This window comes from Ornithorhynchus anatinus, chromosome 4 (genome assembly GCF_004115215.2).
Source record: "Ornithorhynchus anatinus isolate Pmale09 chromosome 4, mOrnAna1.pri.v4, whole genome shotgun sequence".
Classification (NCBI taxonomy): Eukaryota; Metazoa; Chordata; class Mammalia; order Monotremata; family Ornithorhynchidae; genus Ornithorhynchus; species Ornithorhynchus anatinus.
In genome coordinates, this window is record NC_041731.1 from 128,402,002 (window position 1) to 128,418,577 (window position 16,576).

Sequence of the window (16,576 nt, forward strand, 5' to 3'; positions counted from 1 at the left end):
TCCTCCTTCCACTATTTCTAAATGACATATCTATCAATCAACCGATCATATCTATAGAGCAGTACTGTGTGCAGAGCACGGTATTAGACATTTGAGTGAGTACACTAACAGGGAAGCAACATGACTTAGTGGATAGACACGGGCCTGGGAGCCAGAAGGATCGGGGTTTTAAATCCGACTCCACCACTGTCTGCTGTGTGACCTTGGATATGTCACTTCACCACTATGGGCCTCAGTTACCTCATCTGTAATAATGTTGGTATTTGTTAAGCGCTTACTATGTGCAGAGCACTGTTCTAAGCGCTGGGGTAGAGACAGGGTAATCAAGTTGTCCCACATGAGGCTCACAGTTAATCCCCATTTTACAGATGAGGGAACTGAGGCACAGAAAAGTTAAGTGACTTGCCCACAGTCACACAGCTGCCAAGTGGCAGAGCCGGGATTCGAACCCATGAACTCTGACTCCAGGCTGCTTCTCTGCTGGGTGGACAATTAGATTTCCAGATCAGGGATGGCCTCCCGGCTCTGCTGTTGGCCAAAGAACTTTGCCCAAGTCACTTAACTTCTCAGTGCCTCAGTTACCTTGTCTGTAAAATGGGGATTAAGACTGTGAGCCTCACATGGGGCAACCTGATTACCTTGTATCCTCTCCAGAGCTTAGAACAGTGCTTGGCACATAGTAAGTGCTTAACAAATACCATCGTTATTATAATCGGGAGGTTCTGGTTTCAAGTCACAGTCCAGCCACTTGTCTGCTGTGTGACTTTGGGCAAGTCACTTAACTCTTCTCTCTCTCAGTCTCCCCACCTGTAAAATAGGGATAAAATAGATCATCTCCCTCTCTCTAAGACTGTGAGACTTGTAGGGGCTATTAGGGGTAGGTGACTAAGCCTGATCTTGCTATCTTGTTTCTGCCCCAGCGCTTAGCAAAGTGTTTGGAACAGAGTAAGCGTGAATGAATACCATTATGCTGATGTTGATCAACGGTCAGTCGTTTGTATTTATGAAGCGCTTACCAAGTACAGACCACTGTACTAAGGGTTTGGGAAAGGACAGTACAGAGTTGGTAGACATCAATCAGTCATTCAATCACCACTGTCTGCTGTGTGACCTTGGATATGTCACTTCACCACTATGGGCCTCAGTTACCTCATCTGTAATAATGTTGGTATTTGTTAAGCGCTTACTATGTGCAGAGCACTGTTCTAAGCGCTGGGGTATACAGGGTAATCAGGTTGTCCCACATGAGGCTCACAGTCTTAATCCCCATTTTACAGATGAGGTGACTGAGGCACAGAGAAGTTAAGTGACTTGCCCACAGTCACACAGCTGCCGAGTGGAAGAGCCAGGATTCGAACACATGACCTCTAACTCCCAAGCCCGGGCTCTTTCTACTGAGCCACGCTGTAAAATGAGGGATAAGACTGTGAGCCCCACGTAGGACATGCACTGCGTCCAACTGGATATCTCTGTATCTACCCCGGTGCTTAGAACAATGTCTGGCTCACAGTAAGCTCTTAAATACCATTCAAAAAAAACAGAGTTGGTAGACACAGTTTTTACTCACAAGGAGCTTACAGTCTAGAGGGAGAAACAGACATCAGTACGAATGCATGAATTATGGATATTTACAAAAGTGCTATGGGGATTATGGTGGGCTGATTAGGGATGCAAATCTCTATGCCAAGCTCATATTCATTAATTTATTCATTCAATCATATTTATTGATTGCTGTGTGCAGAGCACGATACTAAGTGCTGGGAAAGTACAGTTCAGCAACAGAGAGAGACAATCCCTACCCACAACGGGCTCACAGTTCACATAATAATAATAATAATAATGTTGGTATTTGTAAGCGCTTACTATGTGCCGAGCACTGTTCTAAGCGCTGGGGTAGATACAGGGTAATCAGGTTGTCCCATGTGGGGCTCACAGTCTTCATCCCCATTTTCCAGATGAGGGAACTGAGGCCCAGAGAAGTGAAGTGACTTGCCCACAGTCACACAGCTGGCAAGTGGCAGAGCCGGGATTCGAACCCATGACCTCTGACTCCCAAGCCCGGGCTCTTTCCACTGAACCACGCTGTTTCCCACATGCATATAGCATGACCACCTGTAGAGCTATGGATGACCCTCATTTAGTTGGGAGAGTTCCTTGGAAAAATGGAACTGTTTCCTAATGCTCAAGATCAGGTCTCTCTTCCTCCCCTTCCACTGAGCTAACTCTTGAACAATCAGTCGGTCAACTGTATTGATGGGGCGCCTACCTTGTGCACAACACTGTACTGAGATGTAAACTCGTCTCTAGACTGTAACGTCGTTATGGGCAGGGAATTTGACCGTTTACTGTTGTAGTGCTCTCTCCCAAAGCACTCAGTACAGTGTTCTGCACTCAGTAAGTGCTCAGTAAATAGGATTGAATTATAATGTTGGCTTTTGTTAAGCGCTTACTATATGCAGAGCAGTGTTCTAAGCGCTGGGGTAGATACAGGGTAATCAGGTCGTCCCACGTGAGGCTCACAGTTAATCCCCATTTTACAGATGAGGTCACTGAGGCCCAGAGAAGTGAAGTGACTTGCCCACAGTCACCCGGCTGACAAGTGGCAGAGCCGGGATTCGAACCCACGACCTCTGACTCCCAAGCTCGAGGCAGTAAGGGAAATGAGGGCTCAGTCTATCACCCCAATTACATCACAAGCTACTTGAGGGCACGGGCACTAGAGAAGCAGCGTGGCGCAGTGGAAAGAGCATGGGCTTTGGAGTCAGGGCTCATGAGTTCGAATCCCAGCTCTGCCACTTGTCAGCTGTGTGACTGTGGGCAAGTCACTTAACTTCTCTGTGCCTCAGTTCCCTCATCTGTAAAATGGGGATGAAGACTGTGAGCCCCACGTGGGACAACCTGATTCCCCTGTGTCTACCCCAGCGCTTAGAACAGTGCTCTGCACATAGTAAGCGCTTAACAAATACCAACATTATTACGGGATGTTCATTCGTTCAATTGTATTTATTAAGCGTTTGAAGTATCGAACATTTACTGTACTGAGCATGTGTTTTGTTTCTGTTGTTCTGTCCCACACAGAAGGCAAGTAGGAGCTACCTGGAGAAGCGGTATGGCATAGTGAATAGTGCACGGGCCTGGGAGCCTGAAGGACCTGAGTTCTAATCCTGGCTCCACCAGGTCTGCCGTGTGACCTTGGGCAAGTCACTTCACTTCTCTGGGCTTCAGTTACCCCATCTGTAAAATGGGGATTACGAATGCGAACTCCCTCTGGGGAAAGGGACCGTGTCCCTAGAGATAGCTGATAGTCTAGAACAGCGCTCAGTAAATACCAGTGACTGAGTGACTGAATAACTGATGGATCTGTCCAAGGAACTCATTTTAGTCCATAGTATTTATATCTGCGCTTACTGTGTGCAGACCTCAGTGAAGTAATTATCCTACCCTGGCCAAATGGCAGAGTCTGAGTCCTAGGTGAGTAGGTATCTCCTGATAATGAGACAGCACCATAGGAGACAGCAACTTTCACAGCTTCTCAACCCTTGCTCTATTTTTCATGATATATTCATTATGGTATTTGTTAAGCACTTACCCTGTGCCTGGTACTGTTCTAACCGCTGGGGTAAATACCGTGGCTTAGTGGAAAAAGCAAGGGCTTGGGAGTCAGAAAGTCATGGGTTCTAATCCCACCTCCATCACCTGTCTGCTATGTGACCTTGGGCAAGCCACTTCACCTCTCTGGGCCTCAGTTCCCTCATCTGTCAAATGGGGATTAAGACTGTGAGCGCCCCGAGGCACAACCTGATTACCCTGTATATAACCCAGTGCTTAGAACAGTGCTGAGCACATAGTAAGTGCTTAACAAATACCATGATCATTAAACTAATCAGTTTGGACTCGGTCCCTGTCCCACATGGGGCTCACAGTCTATGTAGGAGGGAGAATAGGAGACCTGAGGCCCAGAAAAGTGAAGTGACTCGGCCAAGGTCACACAGCAAACAATTGGCGGAACCGAGATTAGAATCCAGATCCTCTGGCTCCAGGCCCAGACCGCTTCCAGTAAGTCACGCTTAGAAATAGAGTTCCTTCTGCTGAGGACTTCTAGTTTCTTCTCTTACTTTTGTAAGTAGGCTCAGATCTCTTGGGATTTGCATTGCATATTAAAAAAAAAAAAAATCAGCCCAGAGGGCACTAGAAGGAACTCAAGAGAGCAGTATGGCATAGTGGTTGGAGCCCAGGCCTGGGAGTCACAAGGATGAGGTTCTAATCCCGGCTCTGCCACTTGTCTGCTGTGTGGCCTTGGGCAAGTCACTTTAATTTTCTGGGCCTCAGTTCCCTCATCTGTACAATGGAGATTAAAACTGAGCCCTATGAGGACAGGGACTGGGTCCAACCAGATTTGCTTGTATCCACCCCATTGCCTGGTGCCTGGTGAATATTAAGCACTTAATAATAATAACAATAATGATGGCACTTGTTAAGCACTTACTATGTGCCACGCACTGTTCTAAGCACTGAGGTAGCAGCGTGGCTCAGTGTAAAGAGCCCAGGCTGGGGAGTCAGAGGTCATGGGTTCGTATCCCGGCTCTGCCGCTTGCCAGCTGTGTGACTTTGGGCAAGTCACTTCACTTTTCTGTGCCTCAGTTACCTCATCTGGAAAATGGGGATTAAAACTGTGAGCCCCATGTGGGACAACCTGATTTATCTTGTATCCCCCCCCCAGCTCTTAGAACAGTGTTTTGCACATAGAAAGCGCTTAACAAATACCACCATTATTATTATTATTACAAGGTAATCAGTTTGTCCCATGTGAGGCTCACATACTTAATCCCCAATTAAAGATGAGATAATTGAGGCACAGAGAAGTTAAGTGGCTTGCCCAAGGTCACACAACAGACAAGTGGCGGAGCCGGGATTAGAACCACGACCTCTGACTCCCAAACCCGTGCTCTTTCCACTAAGCCACGCTGCTTAACAAATACCATAATTATTATTATTCTAATTAGGTCTGCTTCAAAAATACCAGACCACTGAAGATGTGAAGTTTTTTTCCTTCCTAAGAAGTGAAAGTTCTTATGGAACATCAAGCAATGCTATTTCATTCTCTCCTAAATGACTTGCTTTCTCATTTTTGCCTAGTTTGTGCAATTTGTGAGCCATTTGTGTGCCAAACGAACTAAACATTTATCTCGCTTCACTGAAAATAACATTTTATTGGCAAATAGCAAGGAGGTGAATATTTGCCACGATTTCGGTCAGTGTGGGTAGAACTTTAAGGAAAGTAAACTGACTTAGTTTCTTTGTAGAGTAGGTGAATCGATTTATTGTGCGCTTACTGTGTGCAGAACACTGTACTAAATGCTTGGAAGAGTACAGTGTAACAGAGTGGTAGACATGTTCTCTGCCTACTACAATCTTACAGTCGGGTGATACTCAATAGTGTGTAGGAAAAAGCAAAGGACTGGAAGTCAGAAGACCAGAAGTGTAATCTCGGTTTTGCCATCTTTTTTAAGGTATTCGTTGTCTTTTCTATAATAATAATAGTAATGTTGGTATTTTGTTAATAATGTTTATATTTGTTAAGAGCTTATTATGTACAGAGCACTGTGTTCTAAGCGCTGGGGTAGATACAGGGTAATCAGGTTGTCCCACGTGAGGCTCACAGTTAATCCCCATTTTACAGATGAGGTAACTGAGGCATAGAGAAGTGAAGTGACTTGCCCAAGGTCACACAGCAGACAAGTGGCAGAGCCGGAATTAGAACCCATGACCTCTGACTCCCAAGCCCGTGCTCTTTCCACTGAGCAACGCAGCTTCCCAATAATAATGGTATTTCTTAAGTGCTTATTCTATGCGAAGCATGTTCTGAGTGTTGGGATAGATACAAGATAATCAGGTTGTCCCACGAGGGGTTCACAGTCTTAATCCCCATTTTACAGATGAGGTAACTGAGGCACAGAGAAGTGAAGTGACTTGCCCAAAATCATACAGCTGATAAATGGCAAAGCCGAGATTAGAACCTATGAACTCTGACTCTCAATGACTGTGCTCTTTCCACTAAGCCACGCTGCTTCTCAAATAATAGTGTTGGTATTTGTTAAGCGCTTACTATGTGCCGAGCACCGTTCTAAGCGCTGGGGGAGATAGAGGTTAATCAGGTTGTCCCACGTGACGCTCACAGTATTAATCCCCATTTTACAGATGAGGTCACCGACGCACCAAGAAGTGAAATGACTTGCCCAAGGTCACACAGCTGCAGGTGGTGGAGTTGGGATTAGAACCCATGACCTCTGACTCCTAAACCTGTGCTCTTTCCACTGAGCCACGCTGCCCGCTAAAGACTAAGATCATAATGTAACGGGAAACCTTAAGGCCTCAGATTTAAATATTTCCACGTTTCAATGAACGAATAATTGGAAGAGGATTGGCAAAAGCACTGTAAGCCCGTCAAACGGCAGGGACCGTCTCTATCTGTTACCTACTTGTTCATCCCAAGCGCTTAGTACGGTGCTCTGCACATAGTAAGCGCTCAATAAATACTATTGAAAAGCACGGGGCAAAACGGAATGATTTCTCAACGTGAGACTAGTTCCACGCATGCTCTGAGAACAGCAGTGAGGCTGTACTTTGCCATACGTTTACCAGACGAAACTAATTTTATGCTTCAGTGATTTCAATACCAGAGCTTCAAAAAAGCTCAGGCCCTCCTCGGAGATGTCTTTAAATCTCATTCCCATCATGGAAAGTCGGTAGAAATAAAAAAGGTTGCTGCCCAGAGTGGAGATGAACAATTAAAATATCTTTTTATTGATGGCTATAATGATGATGACGGTAATTATATGCATTCTGGCAGGTACTATGTGCCAAGCAGCATGGCCTAGTGGAAAGAGCATGAGCCTCGGAGTCAGAAGGACAAGGGTCCTAATCTCCGCTCCGTCACTCGTCTGCTATGTGTGACCTTGGGTAACTCACTTGATTCTCTGTGCCTCAGTTGCCCCCTCTGTAAAATAATAATAATAATCATAATGTTGGTATTTGTTAAGTGTTTACTATGTGCAGAGCACTGTTCTAGATACAGGGTAATCAGGTTGTCCCACGTGAGGCTCACAGAGAGGGAACTGAGGCACAGAGAAGTGAAGTGGCTTGCCCACAGTCACACAGCTGACAAGGGGCAGAGCCGGGATTCGAACCCATGACCTCTGACTCCCAAGCCCGTGCTCTTTCCACTGAGCCACGCTGCTTCTCTAAATGAGGATTAATACTTTGGAACAAGGACTGTGTTCAACTTGAGAAGATTTATCTACCCCAGTGCTTAGTATAGTGCCTGGCACATAGAGTAAGCGCTTAAGAAATACCATAAAAAACAAAATCAGATCAGACACACAGTGCCTGTCTTACAAGAGACACACAGTTTCAGAGGAAGGGAGGGAGAGCAACGATTTCATCCCCATTTTACAATTGAGGAAACTAAGGTATGGAGAAGTTAAGTGACTTGCCCAAGGTCACACAGAAGGAAAGGGCTGGGACAGACTAGGCCTAGGCATTCTATTATTTATTGTCACACACAGTACTAAGTGCTATGGAAAATAATAATAATAATTGTGGTATATACTAATAATAATGGTATTCGTTAAGCAATTACAATGTATCAAGCACTGTTCTAAGCGCTGGGGTAGATAATAAATACTATTGAATGAATGCCTCCCAGCTCTGTACTCTCTGAGCTATTTTTCTTCCTTCCTAAACCCTCTCTTTCCTCAGCGGGATTTTCCCATCACCAACGACACCACCACCATCCTCTCTGTCTCACAAGTTCTCAGTCAGAGAAGACGGATCCGGGAATAATAATGTTGGTATTTGTTAAGCGCTTACTATGTGCCGAGCACTGCTCTAAGCGCTGGGGTAGACACAGGGGAATCAGGATGTCCCACGTGGGGCTCACAATCTTAATCCCCATTTTCCAGATGAGGTAACTGAGGCACCGAGAAGTTAAGTGACTTGCCCAGAGTCACCCAGCTGACAAGTGGCCGAGCCGGGATTCGAACCCATGACCTCTGACTCCAAAGCCCGTGCTCTTTCCACTGAGCCATGCCGGTATTGTTAGGCGCTTACTCTGTGCCATGCACTGTCCTGAGCACTGGGGTTCATACTAACAAATCAGGTTGGACACAGTCCCAGTCCCAAGTGGGGCTCACCGTCTCGATGCCCATTTTACAGATGAGGTAACTGAGGCCCAGAGATGTTAAGTGACTTGCCCGAGGTCATACAGCAGAGAAGTAGCGGAGCTGGGATTTGAACCCCGACCTTCTGACTTCCAGGCCCAGGCTCTACCCACTACATTAATCAGATCATTTGGCGTCCCTAACCCATGGAGACCTCACAGTTAATAGGAGGGAGAACAGGTATTGGATCCCCATTTTGCAGGTGAAGGAACTGAGTCACAGATAAGTGAAGTGATTTGCCCAAGGTCCCTTGGCAGAAGAGTGAGAGAGCCAGGATTAGAACCTGCGTGACACCTAATAAACAGTTAAAGAAAAACCATACTTATCATTTATAAGAGTTGTCATCCTTGACATACATCCCTCCATCAACCTGCATATTCTATCTTCACAACATCTCCAGAATCAGCCCCTTCCTTCCCCTCCAAATTGCTAAGGATAATGATGATAACAATGACGCTAATTGTTAAGGCCTTATTATGTGCCAAGCACTGTTCTAAGAGCTGGGGTAGATACGAGGAAATCAGGTTGCCCCACGTGCTACTGGGTTGGTGCAGCACCTTGTCCCAGCTGGCCTTGATATCAGCCTCCTCATTATATAACATATAGTATTATTATAATATTACTATATTATTATAGTATTTTTTATAAACGTATAGTATAGGGAACATATATTTATTTTTATTAATATGTGTCTCCCCCTCTAGACTGGAAGCTCACTGTGGGCCGGGAGTGTGTCTGTCATACTGTTATAGTGGCCTCTCATAAGGGCTTAGTACAGTGCCCTGCACAAAGTAAACGCACAATAAATACGATCCATCGATCGATCAGTGATCCCCTCCCTCCAGCCTCTCCCCTCTCCAGTCCATATCACTCTGCTGTCTGGATCATTTTTCTCAAAAAGCCTAATGTCCACCATTAGGCGCTAAGCATTCTCTAATGCTTAGAGAAGCAGCGTGGCTCAGTGGAAAGAGCCCGGGCTTGGGAGTCAGAGGTCATGAGTTCGAATCCCGGCTCTGCCACTTGTCAGCTGTGTGACTGTGGGCAAGTCACTTAACTCCTCTGTGCCTCAGTTCCCTCATCTGGAAAATGGGGATTAACTGTGAGCCTCATGTGGGACAACCCGATTACCCTGTTTTTACCCCAGTGCTTAGAACAGTGCTCTGTACATAGTCAGCGCTTAACAAATACCAACATACCAACCTCCCCACTCCTCAAAAACCTCCAGTGGTCACCACCCAACCACCCCTGCAGCAAATAAAACCTCCACAAAATTCAGTGGCTTTAAGATACTCAATCAGCTCTCTCCCAAATATCTAGCAGTTGCTCTCTTCCCACTACAACCCAGCCCACACACTTCTCTTCTCTAATATCAGCGTTTAGAACAGTGCTTGGCACAGTAAGCACTTAACCAGTGCCATCATTATCAAATCTTTATCTCCAGCCCCGACGCTCTCCTTCTCTGCAGTCTCACATTTCCGCCTGCCTTGGGGACATCTCTTCTCGGATACCCTCCTTTCAAAACAAGCTTAATTTGTCCAAAACAGGATTCCTTATCTTCCATCCCAAACCCTGTTCTCCTCTTGACTGTCCCATCACCGTAGATGGCATCACCATCCTTACCCTTTCACATGCCCGTAACCCTGGGGTTATGCTTGACTCCTCTCTCTGATTTGACCCACATATTCAATCTATAGCTAAATTCTGTCAGTTCCATCTTCACAACATCGATAAAATCTGCCCTTTCCCCTCCATCCAAACTGCTACCGCCTTAATACAATTATTTATCCTCTCCCACCTTGATTACCGTATCCGCCTCCTTGCTGACCTCCCAGCCTCCTGTGTTTCCCCACTCCAATCCACACTTTGCTCTGCTGTCCGGGTCATTTCCTACAGAGACGTTCAGGCCATGTTTCCCTGCTCCTCAAGAGACGCCAGTGGTGGCCCGTCCACTTCCACATCAAACAAAAATTCCTCACCATTGGCCGTAAAGCAATCCACCGCTTTTTCTCCTCGCTACTCTCCTAATACAACCCAGCCCACACACTGCTCCTCAAATGCCAACCTTCTCCCTGTACCTTTATCTCATCTGTCTTGCAATTGACCCCTTACCCACGTCCTGAAACTCCCTCCTTCCACAAAACTGACAAATAATTCTCTCCAGTTTCAAAGCCTTTTTGAAGGCCCGTCTCCTCCAAGAGGCCTTTCCTGACTAAGCCTCCTTTCCTCTTCTCCATGCATCGCCTTCTGCATCGCTCTGACTTGCTCTCTTTATTCCTTCCCCCTCCCAGTCCCACAGCACTCATGTCTATAGCTGTCATTTTTTTTTATTTATATAAATGTCTGGCCCCACTATCTAGACTATAAGCTCGTTGTGGGCATGGAATGTGCCTGTTCATTTTTATATTGTCCTTTCCCAAGTGCTCAGTGGAAAGAGCACGGGCTTTGGAGTCAGAGGTCATGAGTTCGAATCCCAGTGCTGTCACTTGTCAGCTGTGTGACTGTGGGCAAGTCACTTAACTTCTCTGTGCCTCAGTGACCTCATCTGTAAAATGGGGATTAAGACTGTGAGCCCCACGTGGGACATCCTGATTCCCCTGTGTCTACCCCAGCGCTTAGAACAGTGCTCGGCACATAGTAAGCGCTTAACAAATACCAACATTATTAACATTATTATTAGAACAGCGCTCTGCACACAGCAAGGGCTCAATAAATACGACCGACTGACTGAATGGATGAACTGCTCACTGTACTTCCGTCTCATCTCTTTCACTGTTTACCCTTTATTTACAACCTCCCTTTCTCCTGACTGAATCTAACCTCTCCCTTCATGTTTGACCCACCACTATTCTCCCCACCTAATTCACCATTTACCTGTGTGACCTTTGGCAAGTCATTTAACTTTTCTGTGCCACATTTAAAATGAGGATTAAATACATGATCTCATCTCAACTTAAGAGTGTGAGCCCCTTGTGGGGCAGAGACTGTGTCCAACCTGATTATCTTGTATCTCTCCCAGTGATGAGTACAGTTCTTAGCATCTAGTCAAAGCTTAACAAAAACCATAATGCTTATTATCTTCCTTATTATTATTCAAAGTCCATCAATCAATTCATCAGTGGTATTTATTAGACACATTGTGTGCAGATCACGGTTCTAAGGACTTGGGAGAGTAAAATACAACAGAGTTAGTAGGTACGTTGGAAGCCTGCCCACCAAGAGGTAAAACATGTCTCTTCCAGGAAGCCTTCTCTGATAGCTCATCTCCCCCTCTTATTTTCCCTCCTTACGGCATCACATTAACTATGCATCTACCTATGCATCTACCAATCAGTCAATCAATGCTATCAGTCGATCAATGAGTTTATCTCCTTAAACACTCAGAATCAAAAGTATCATGATATAACTGCTCATCTAAAAACGAATTGAGTAGAAAACGTTACTTATGTTTCGGGTTCATTTTCTTCTCAGTGATATTTACTGAGTGCTCAGTGTGTGCAGAGCACTCATCTGAGAGATTGGGAGAGTATAAATAGGCCCAAACTGGGCCTACAAGGACTTTAAAATCTAGCAGGGCTGACACATTAAATAATTGACAGGTAGGAAAAAGCACGAAGCACAAAGAGACTGTACACTCATTACGGTCTGGGAACATCTTTGCTGATTCTGTTGCATTATATACTCCCAAGTGCTTAGTACAGTGCTCTGCACATAGCAAGTGTTTAATAATATTGATTGAACGACATGTGTAAGTGCTCTGAGTTCAGTAGATATACAGATATACACGGAGAAGAACTTTTAAATGCACATTAGTGTGTTCAGGCTTGACAATGACAATGGCTGAGGTAGACCAACTGAACGATCTAAAATCTCAGTACAAGGAGTTCATATTATTATGATGGTATTTGCTAAGAGCATATCTTATGTCTCTAAAGCTTAATTTACCAGATTGGACAAAGTTCCCATTCCACATGGGGCTCACAGGCTAAGTAGGAGGGAGAACAGGTACTTAATCCCAATTTTATAGGTGAGGAAAATGAGGCACAGAGAAGTGAAGTGATTCGCCCCAGGTCACACAGAAGGCAGTTGGCAGAGCCAAGGTCAGAACCCAGGTCTTCTGACTCTCAAGCCTGGACTCTTTTTACTAGATCACACTGTTTCATATCTGTCTGCTTGCCTAGACTATAAGCTCCCGAAGGGCAAGGATTCATCCGATTCTTTTCTACTTGCCCAAGTGCTCAGTACAGTGCTCAGCACAGTCGGTGAGCAAAAAAATATAACCGATTGACTGATTAGGAAGTGGTGGGTGGGAACTAAGTTGCTAATAGCTTCTGCAGTCTTTCAATCCCAATGGTTTACCTGTAGTGACGTTACTGTAGAAAGATCTTTCAGCTTTCCTTCTTCATCTTTCAAGTTATATCCCTCAGGCCTCTTATCTCGTTCGGTAACCTTCCATAATTTGATCGTTTTATCTGGAAAATGAATAGTAAGAGTTAATATTCGCCCAGGAACCTGAATGACCATCCATTCATTCTATTTATTGAGCGCTTACTGAGCGCTTACTGAGTACGGGCTCCCATTCAAGAGCTGAGTTGGCTCTATTTATAATGGACTCTGAACGTCACAATTGCAGAGTTGGTTTCTGGGAGGGTATCAAGACGTCTTTTCTGTCCAACTGGCTTCTTTCTTCCACATTCCCCACAATAGTCTCGCTTTATCAGTAAAAACTCAACATTATCCTATAAATGGGATGATTGCACCATTCTCTGTCATACCAAAATACCAAAACAACATTGTCTCTTTGAATCACTACCAAATTCTCCATTTTCATTCAATCATATTTATTGAGCGCTTATTATGTGCAGAACACTGTACTAAGCTGCCACTGGGGTAGTGGGATGTGCCCACCATCTCTCCCTCTGTGGGCAGCCCCTCAGGAATGTCAGGGGCTGGGAAGGATGAGAGGGGGGTCAAGTGGGAGGGAAGCTACTTCTGTAGCAAATTTTTTTACAGTGCAGATCCAAAGTTCAGTCACTTAAGCGCTCAATAAATGAGATTGAATGAAATACAATTGAATGAGTTGAGCTCGTTGAGGCCAGGGAATATGTCTACCAACCCTGTCGTATTATTGCACTCTCCCAAGCGCTTAGTAGAGTGCTCTGCAGAGTAACCACTCAATAATAATCAATGATAATACCATTGATTGATGGATTTTAGAATCACTGATTCCACCTTGCTTCTTGAGAAGCTATTTGGGGGCTTCGGAGTCCCTAAAACAGATACAAACGAGCATCCTACCAAATTCAGTAAATGTTCATTCGTTCAATTATTTATTGAGCGTTTACTGTGTGCAAAGTACTGTACTAATTGTTTGGGAGAGTACAACATTAAATGGACACAATCTCTGCCCACACAGGCTTGCAGTCTATAGGAAGAGACAGATATTAATATAAATACAGGAAGGAAGGAAGGGAGGAAGGAAGGGAGGAAGGAAGGGGGGGGAGAGGGGAAGGGAAAGGGAGGGAGGGAGAGGGAGAGACAGGGAGAGACAGAAAAGAAAGGAAGAGAAAAAAAGTAGATTCAAATCTACCCACTTCCCCCCTTTCCAGGGTAAAGAAAGTGACAAAGAACAAAGAAAGAGAGGAGGAAATGAAACAGGAAGGAAGGCCAGAGTTTGGGACCAAGAAGCGTGGCCTGAAAATAAGCGGCATGTTCCCAGTTCAGAGAGTGGAATGTAGGGTCAAGAAATCCCAGCTTGAGCAAAAAAAAAAGAGGGTCATGAACTCACCATTTGTGGACAGGAGGGAATGAGCGGCATTTTGCTGGGGGAGCCATTTGATCTTGTTTATTTTTTCTTCTATCTCCAAACTCTTCAAATAATCAAATTCAGGTTCATGGCTCTGGAAAGTGCTGTAGACATTATACTCACCCTGGCTATAAGGCTCATTTTTACTCTGTGAAAAAAGAGAAAAAAACATGCCAGAGGATGACAGAGCATTGTCAATTTTGGAGTTTCACCCACTGAAATTTCATTCTTAAGAATTATTCTCTAGAAAATATTCACTCTGTTCAGACCTTATGTACACATACAGAATTTATTTATGTAAATCTCTGTCTTCTCCTCTATACTCTAAGCGCCTTGTGGGCAGGGAACATGTCTTACGACTCTGTTGTATTTTCTTTTACGGTATCCATTAAGCACTTACTGTGTATCGAGCATTGTTCTAAATCCTGGGGTAGGCACAAATTAATCAGGTCAGACACAATCCCCACTCCACAAGCGACTCAAGCTCTAAGTCAAAGGGAGAAGAGGTATCGAATCCCCATTTTGCAGTGGAGGAAACTGAGGCACAGAGAAGTCAAGTGACTTACCCAAGCTCAAATAGCAAATGGAAGAGCCAGGATTAGAACCCAATTCTTCTGACTCTCAGAGGAGGTCTGGGCCTTACCCACTAGGCCAAGCTGTTTCCTATATTGTACTGGACTCTCTCAAACATCCCTCGAGACCATAATCTGGTTACGGGCAGGGACCGTGTCGGCCAATTCGGCTGTACTCTCCCAAGTGCTTAATACAGTGCTCTGCATATAGTAAGCGCTCAATAAACACCATTGATTCCCCCTCTAGGCTGTAAGCTCACTGTGGACAGGGCACGTGTCTCTTTATTACCATATTGTACTCTTCCAAGCTCTTCACATAGTAAGCGCTCAATAAGTACGAGTGAATGAATGAATTGATTCCAGTGCTCGGCGCTCAGTAAATACCACGGATCGACAGAAGGACCACGTTGAAGATCTAGGACTTTAGAGCCGCGCTGTGGATCAGGTGGAAGGAGCGCTGTTCTGAGAATCAGGAGGGCTGGGTTCTACTCCCGGTTCTGCCAGGACCTGGCTACGGGTGAAATGGCACATGCCCTTCACGCTGTGCTGCACCCCTGCCCGACTGCTGGCTGGTTGACCTTTGGACCCTAGCAGGAACAGGTAGGGCAAGGATGACATTCAAGCCCGAAACTCACCCATCACCCTGAACGGAGTCTCTATCCATCCACCCGTCAGTGGTATTTGTGCTCTGCACACAGTAAGCCCTCAATAAATGCAACTGAATAAATACTGAGAAGCAGCGTGGCCTAGGGGACAGAGCCTGGGCCTGGGAGTCAGAAGGATCTGGGTTCTAATCCCAGCTCCGCCACTTGTCTGCTATGTGACCTTGGGTAAGTCACTTCACTTCTCTGGACCTCAGTCACCTCACCTGTAAAATGAGGATCGAGACTTAAGTCCCACGTGGTCTGTGGAGACCCTGCCGTTTGACGGGCTTACGGACTGTCTCTATCTGTTGCCGACTTGTTCATTCCAAGTGCTTAGTACAGTGCCCTGCACATAGTAAGCATTCAATAAATACTATTGAATGAATGAATAGTTTACATCTACCTCGGTGCTTAGTAAAGTGCCCGGCAAATATAATAATAATGGTACTTGTTAAGCGCTTACTACGTGCAGAGCACTGTTCTAAGTGCTGGGGTAGATACAAGGTCATCAGGTTGTCCCACGTGGGGCTCACAGTCTTAATCCCCATTTTGCAGATGAGGTAACTGAGGCACAGAGAAGTTACATGACTTTCCAAAAGTCACACAGCTGATGTAGCGGAGTTGGGATTAGAACCCATGACCTCTGACTCCCAAGCCTGTGCTCTTTCCAGTAAGCCATGCTGCTTCTCCATAAATAGAATTATAGATATATATACACATCACTTGGGACAGGGACTGTGGCAGAGCTGGGATTAGAAGCCAGGTCCTTCTAACTCCCAGGCCCATGTTAACAAGTAACATAATTATTATTATTATTTATTTAGAAACAGCATGGCCTGGGAGTCAGAGGACCTAATCCCACTCCTCCAAGCATCTGCTGTGTGAATTTAGGCAAGTCATTTCACTTCTCTAGGTCTCAGTTACCTCATCTGTCTAATGGGGATTAAGACTGTGAGCCCCATGTGGGATAAAGACCGTGTCCAACCCGATTTGCTTGTGAGAAAGCAGTGTGGCTCAGTGGAAAGAGCCCGGGCTTGGGAGTCAGAGGTCATGGGTTTAAATTCTGACTGTGCCACTTGTCAGCTGGGTGACTGTGGGCAAGTCACTTAACTTCGCTGTGCCTCAGTGACCTCATCTGTAAAATGGGGATGAAGACTGTGAGCCTCACGTGGGACAACCTGATTACCCTGTATCTATCCCAGCGCTTAGAACAGTGCTCTGCACATAGTAAGTGCTTAACAAATAACAAATACCAACATTATTATCTACCCCAGCACTTAGAACGGTGCCTGGCACACAGTAAAAATTTAACAGATACCATAATTATTATAAGTATTG

The 16,576-nt window shown here is 45.3% G+C and overlaps 1 protein-coding gene across 2 annotated transcripts in view; it reads right to left on the reverse strand.

Annotated features, from left to right (window-relative positions):
• The window catches only part of PPP2R2C (protein phosphatase 2 regulatory subunit Bgamma), a 322,790-nt gene that overhangs the window by 116,288 nt on the left and 189,926 nt on the right, over positions 1-16,576 (reverse strand). For both annotated transcript variants that reach the window (XM_029064199.2, XM_029064200.2), the window contains 2 exons: positions 14,005-14,170; positions 12,576-12,688 (listed from right to left, as the gene is read on the reverse strand). In XM_029064199.2, the coding sequence (XP_028920032.1) occupies positions 12,576-12,688; positions 14,005-14,170 (279 nt within the window). The remainder of the gene's footprint in view (positions 1-12,575; positions 12,689-14,004; positions 14,171-16,576) is intronic.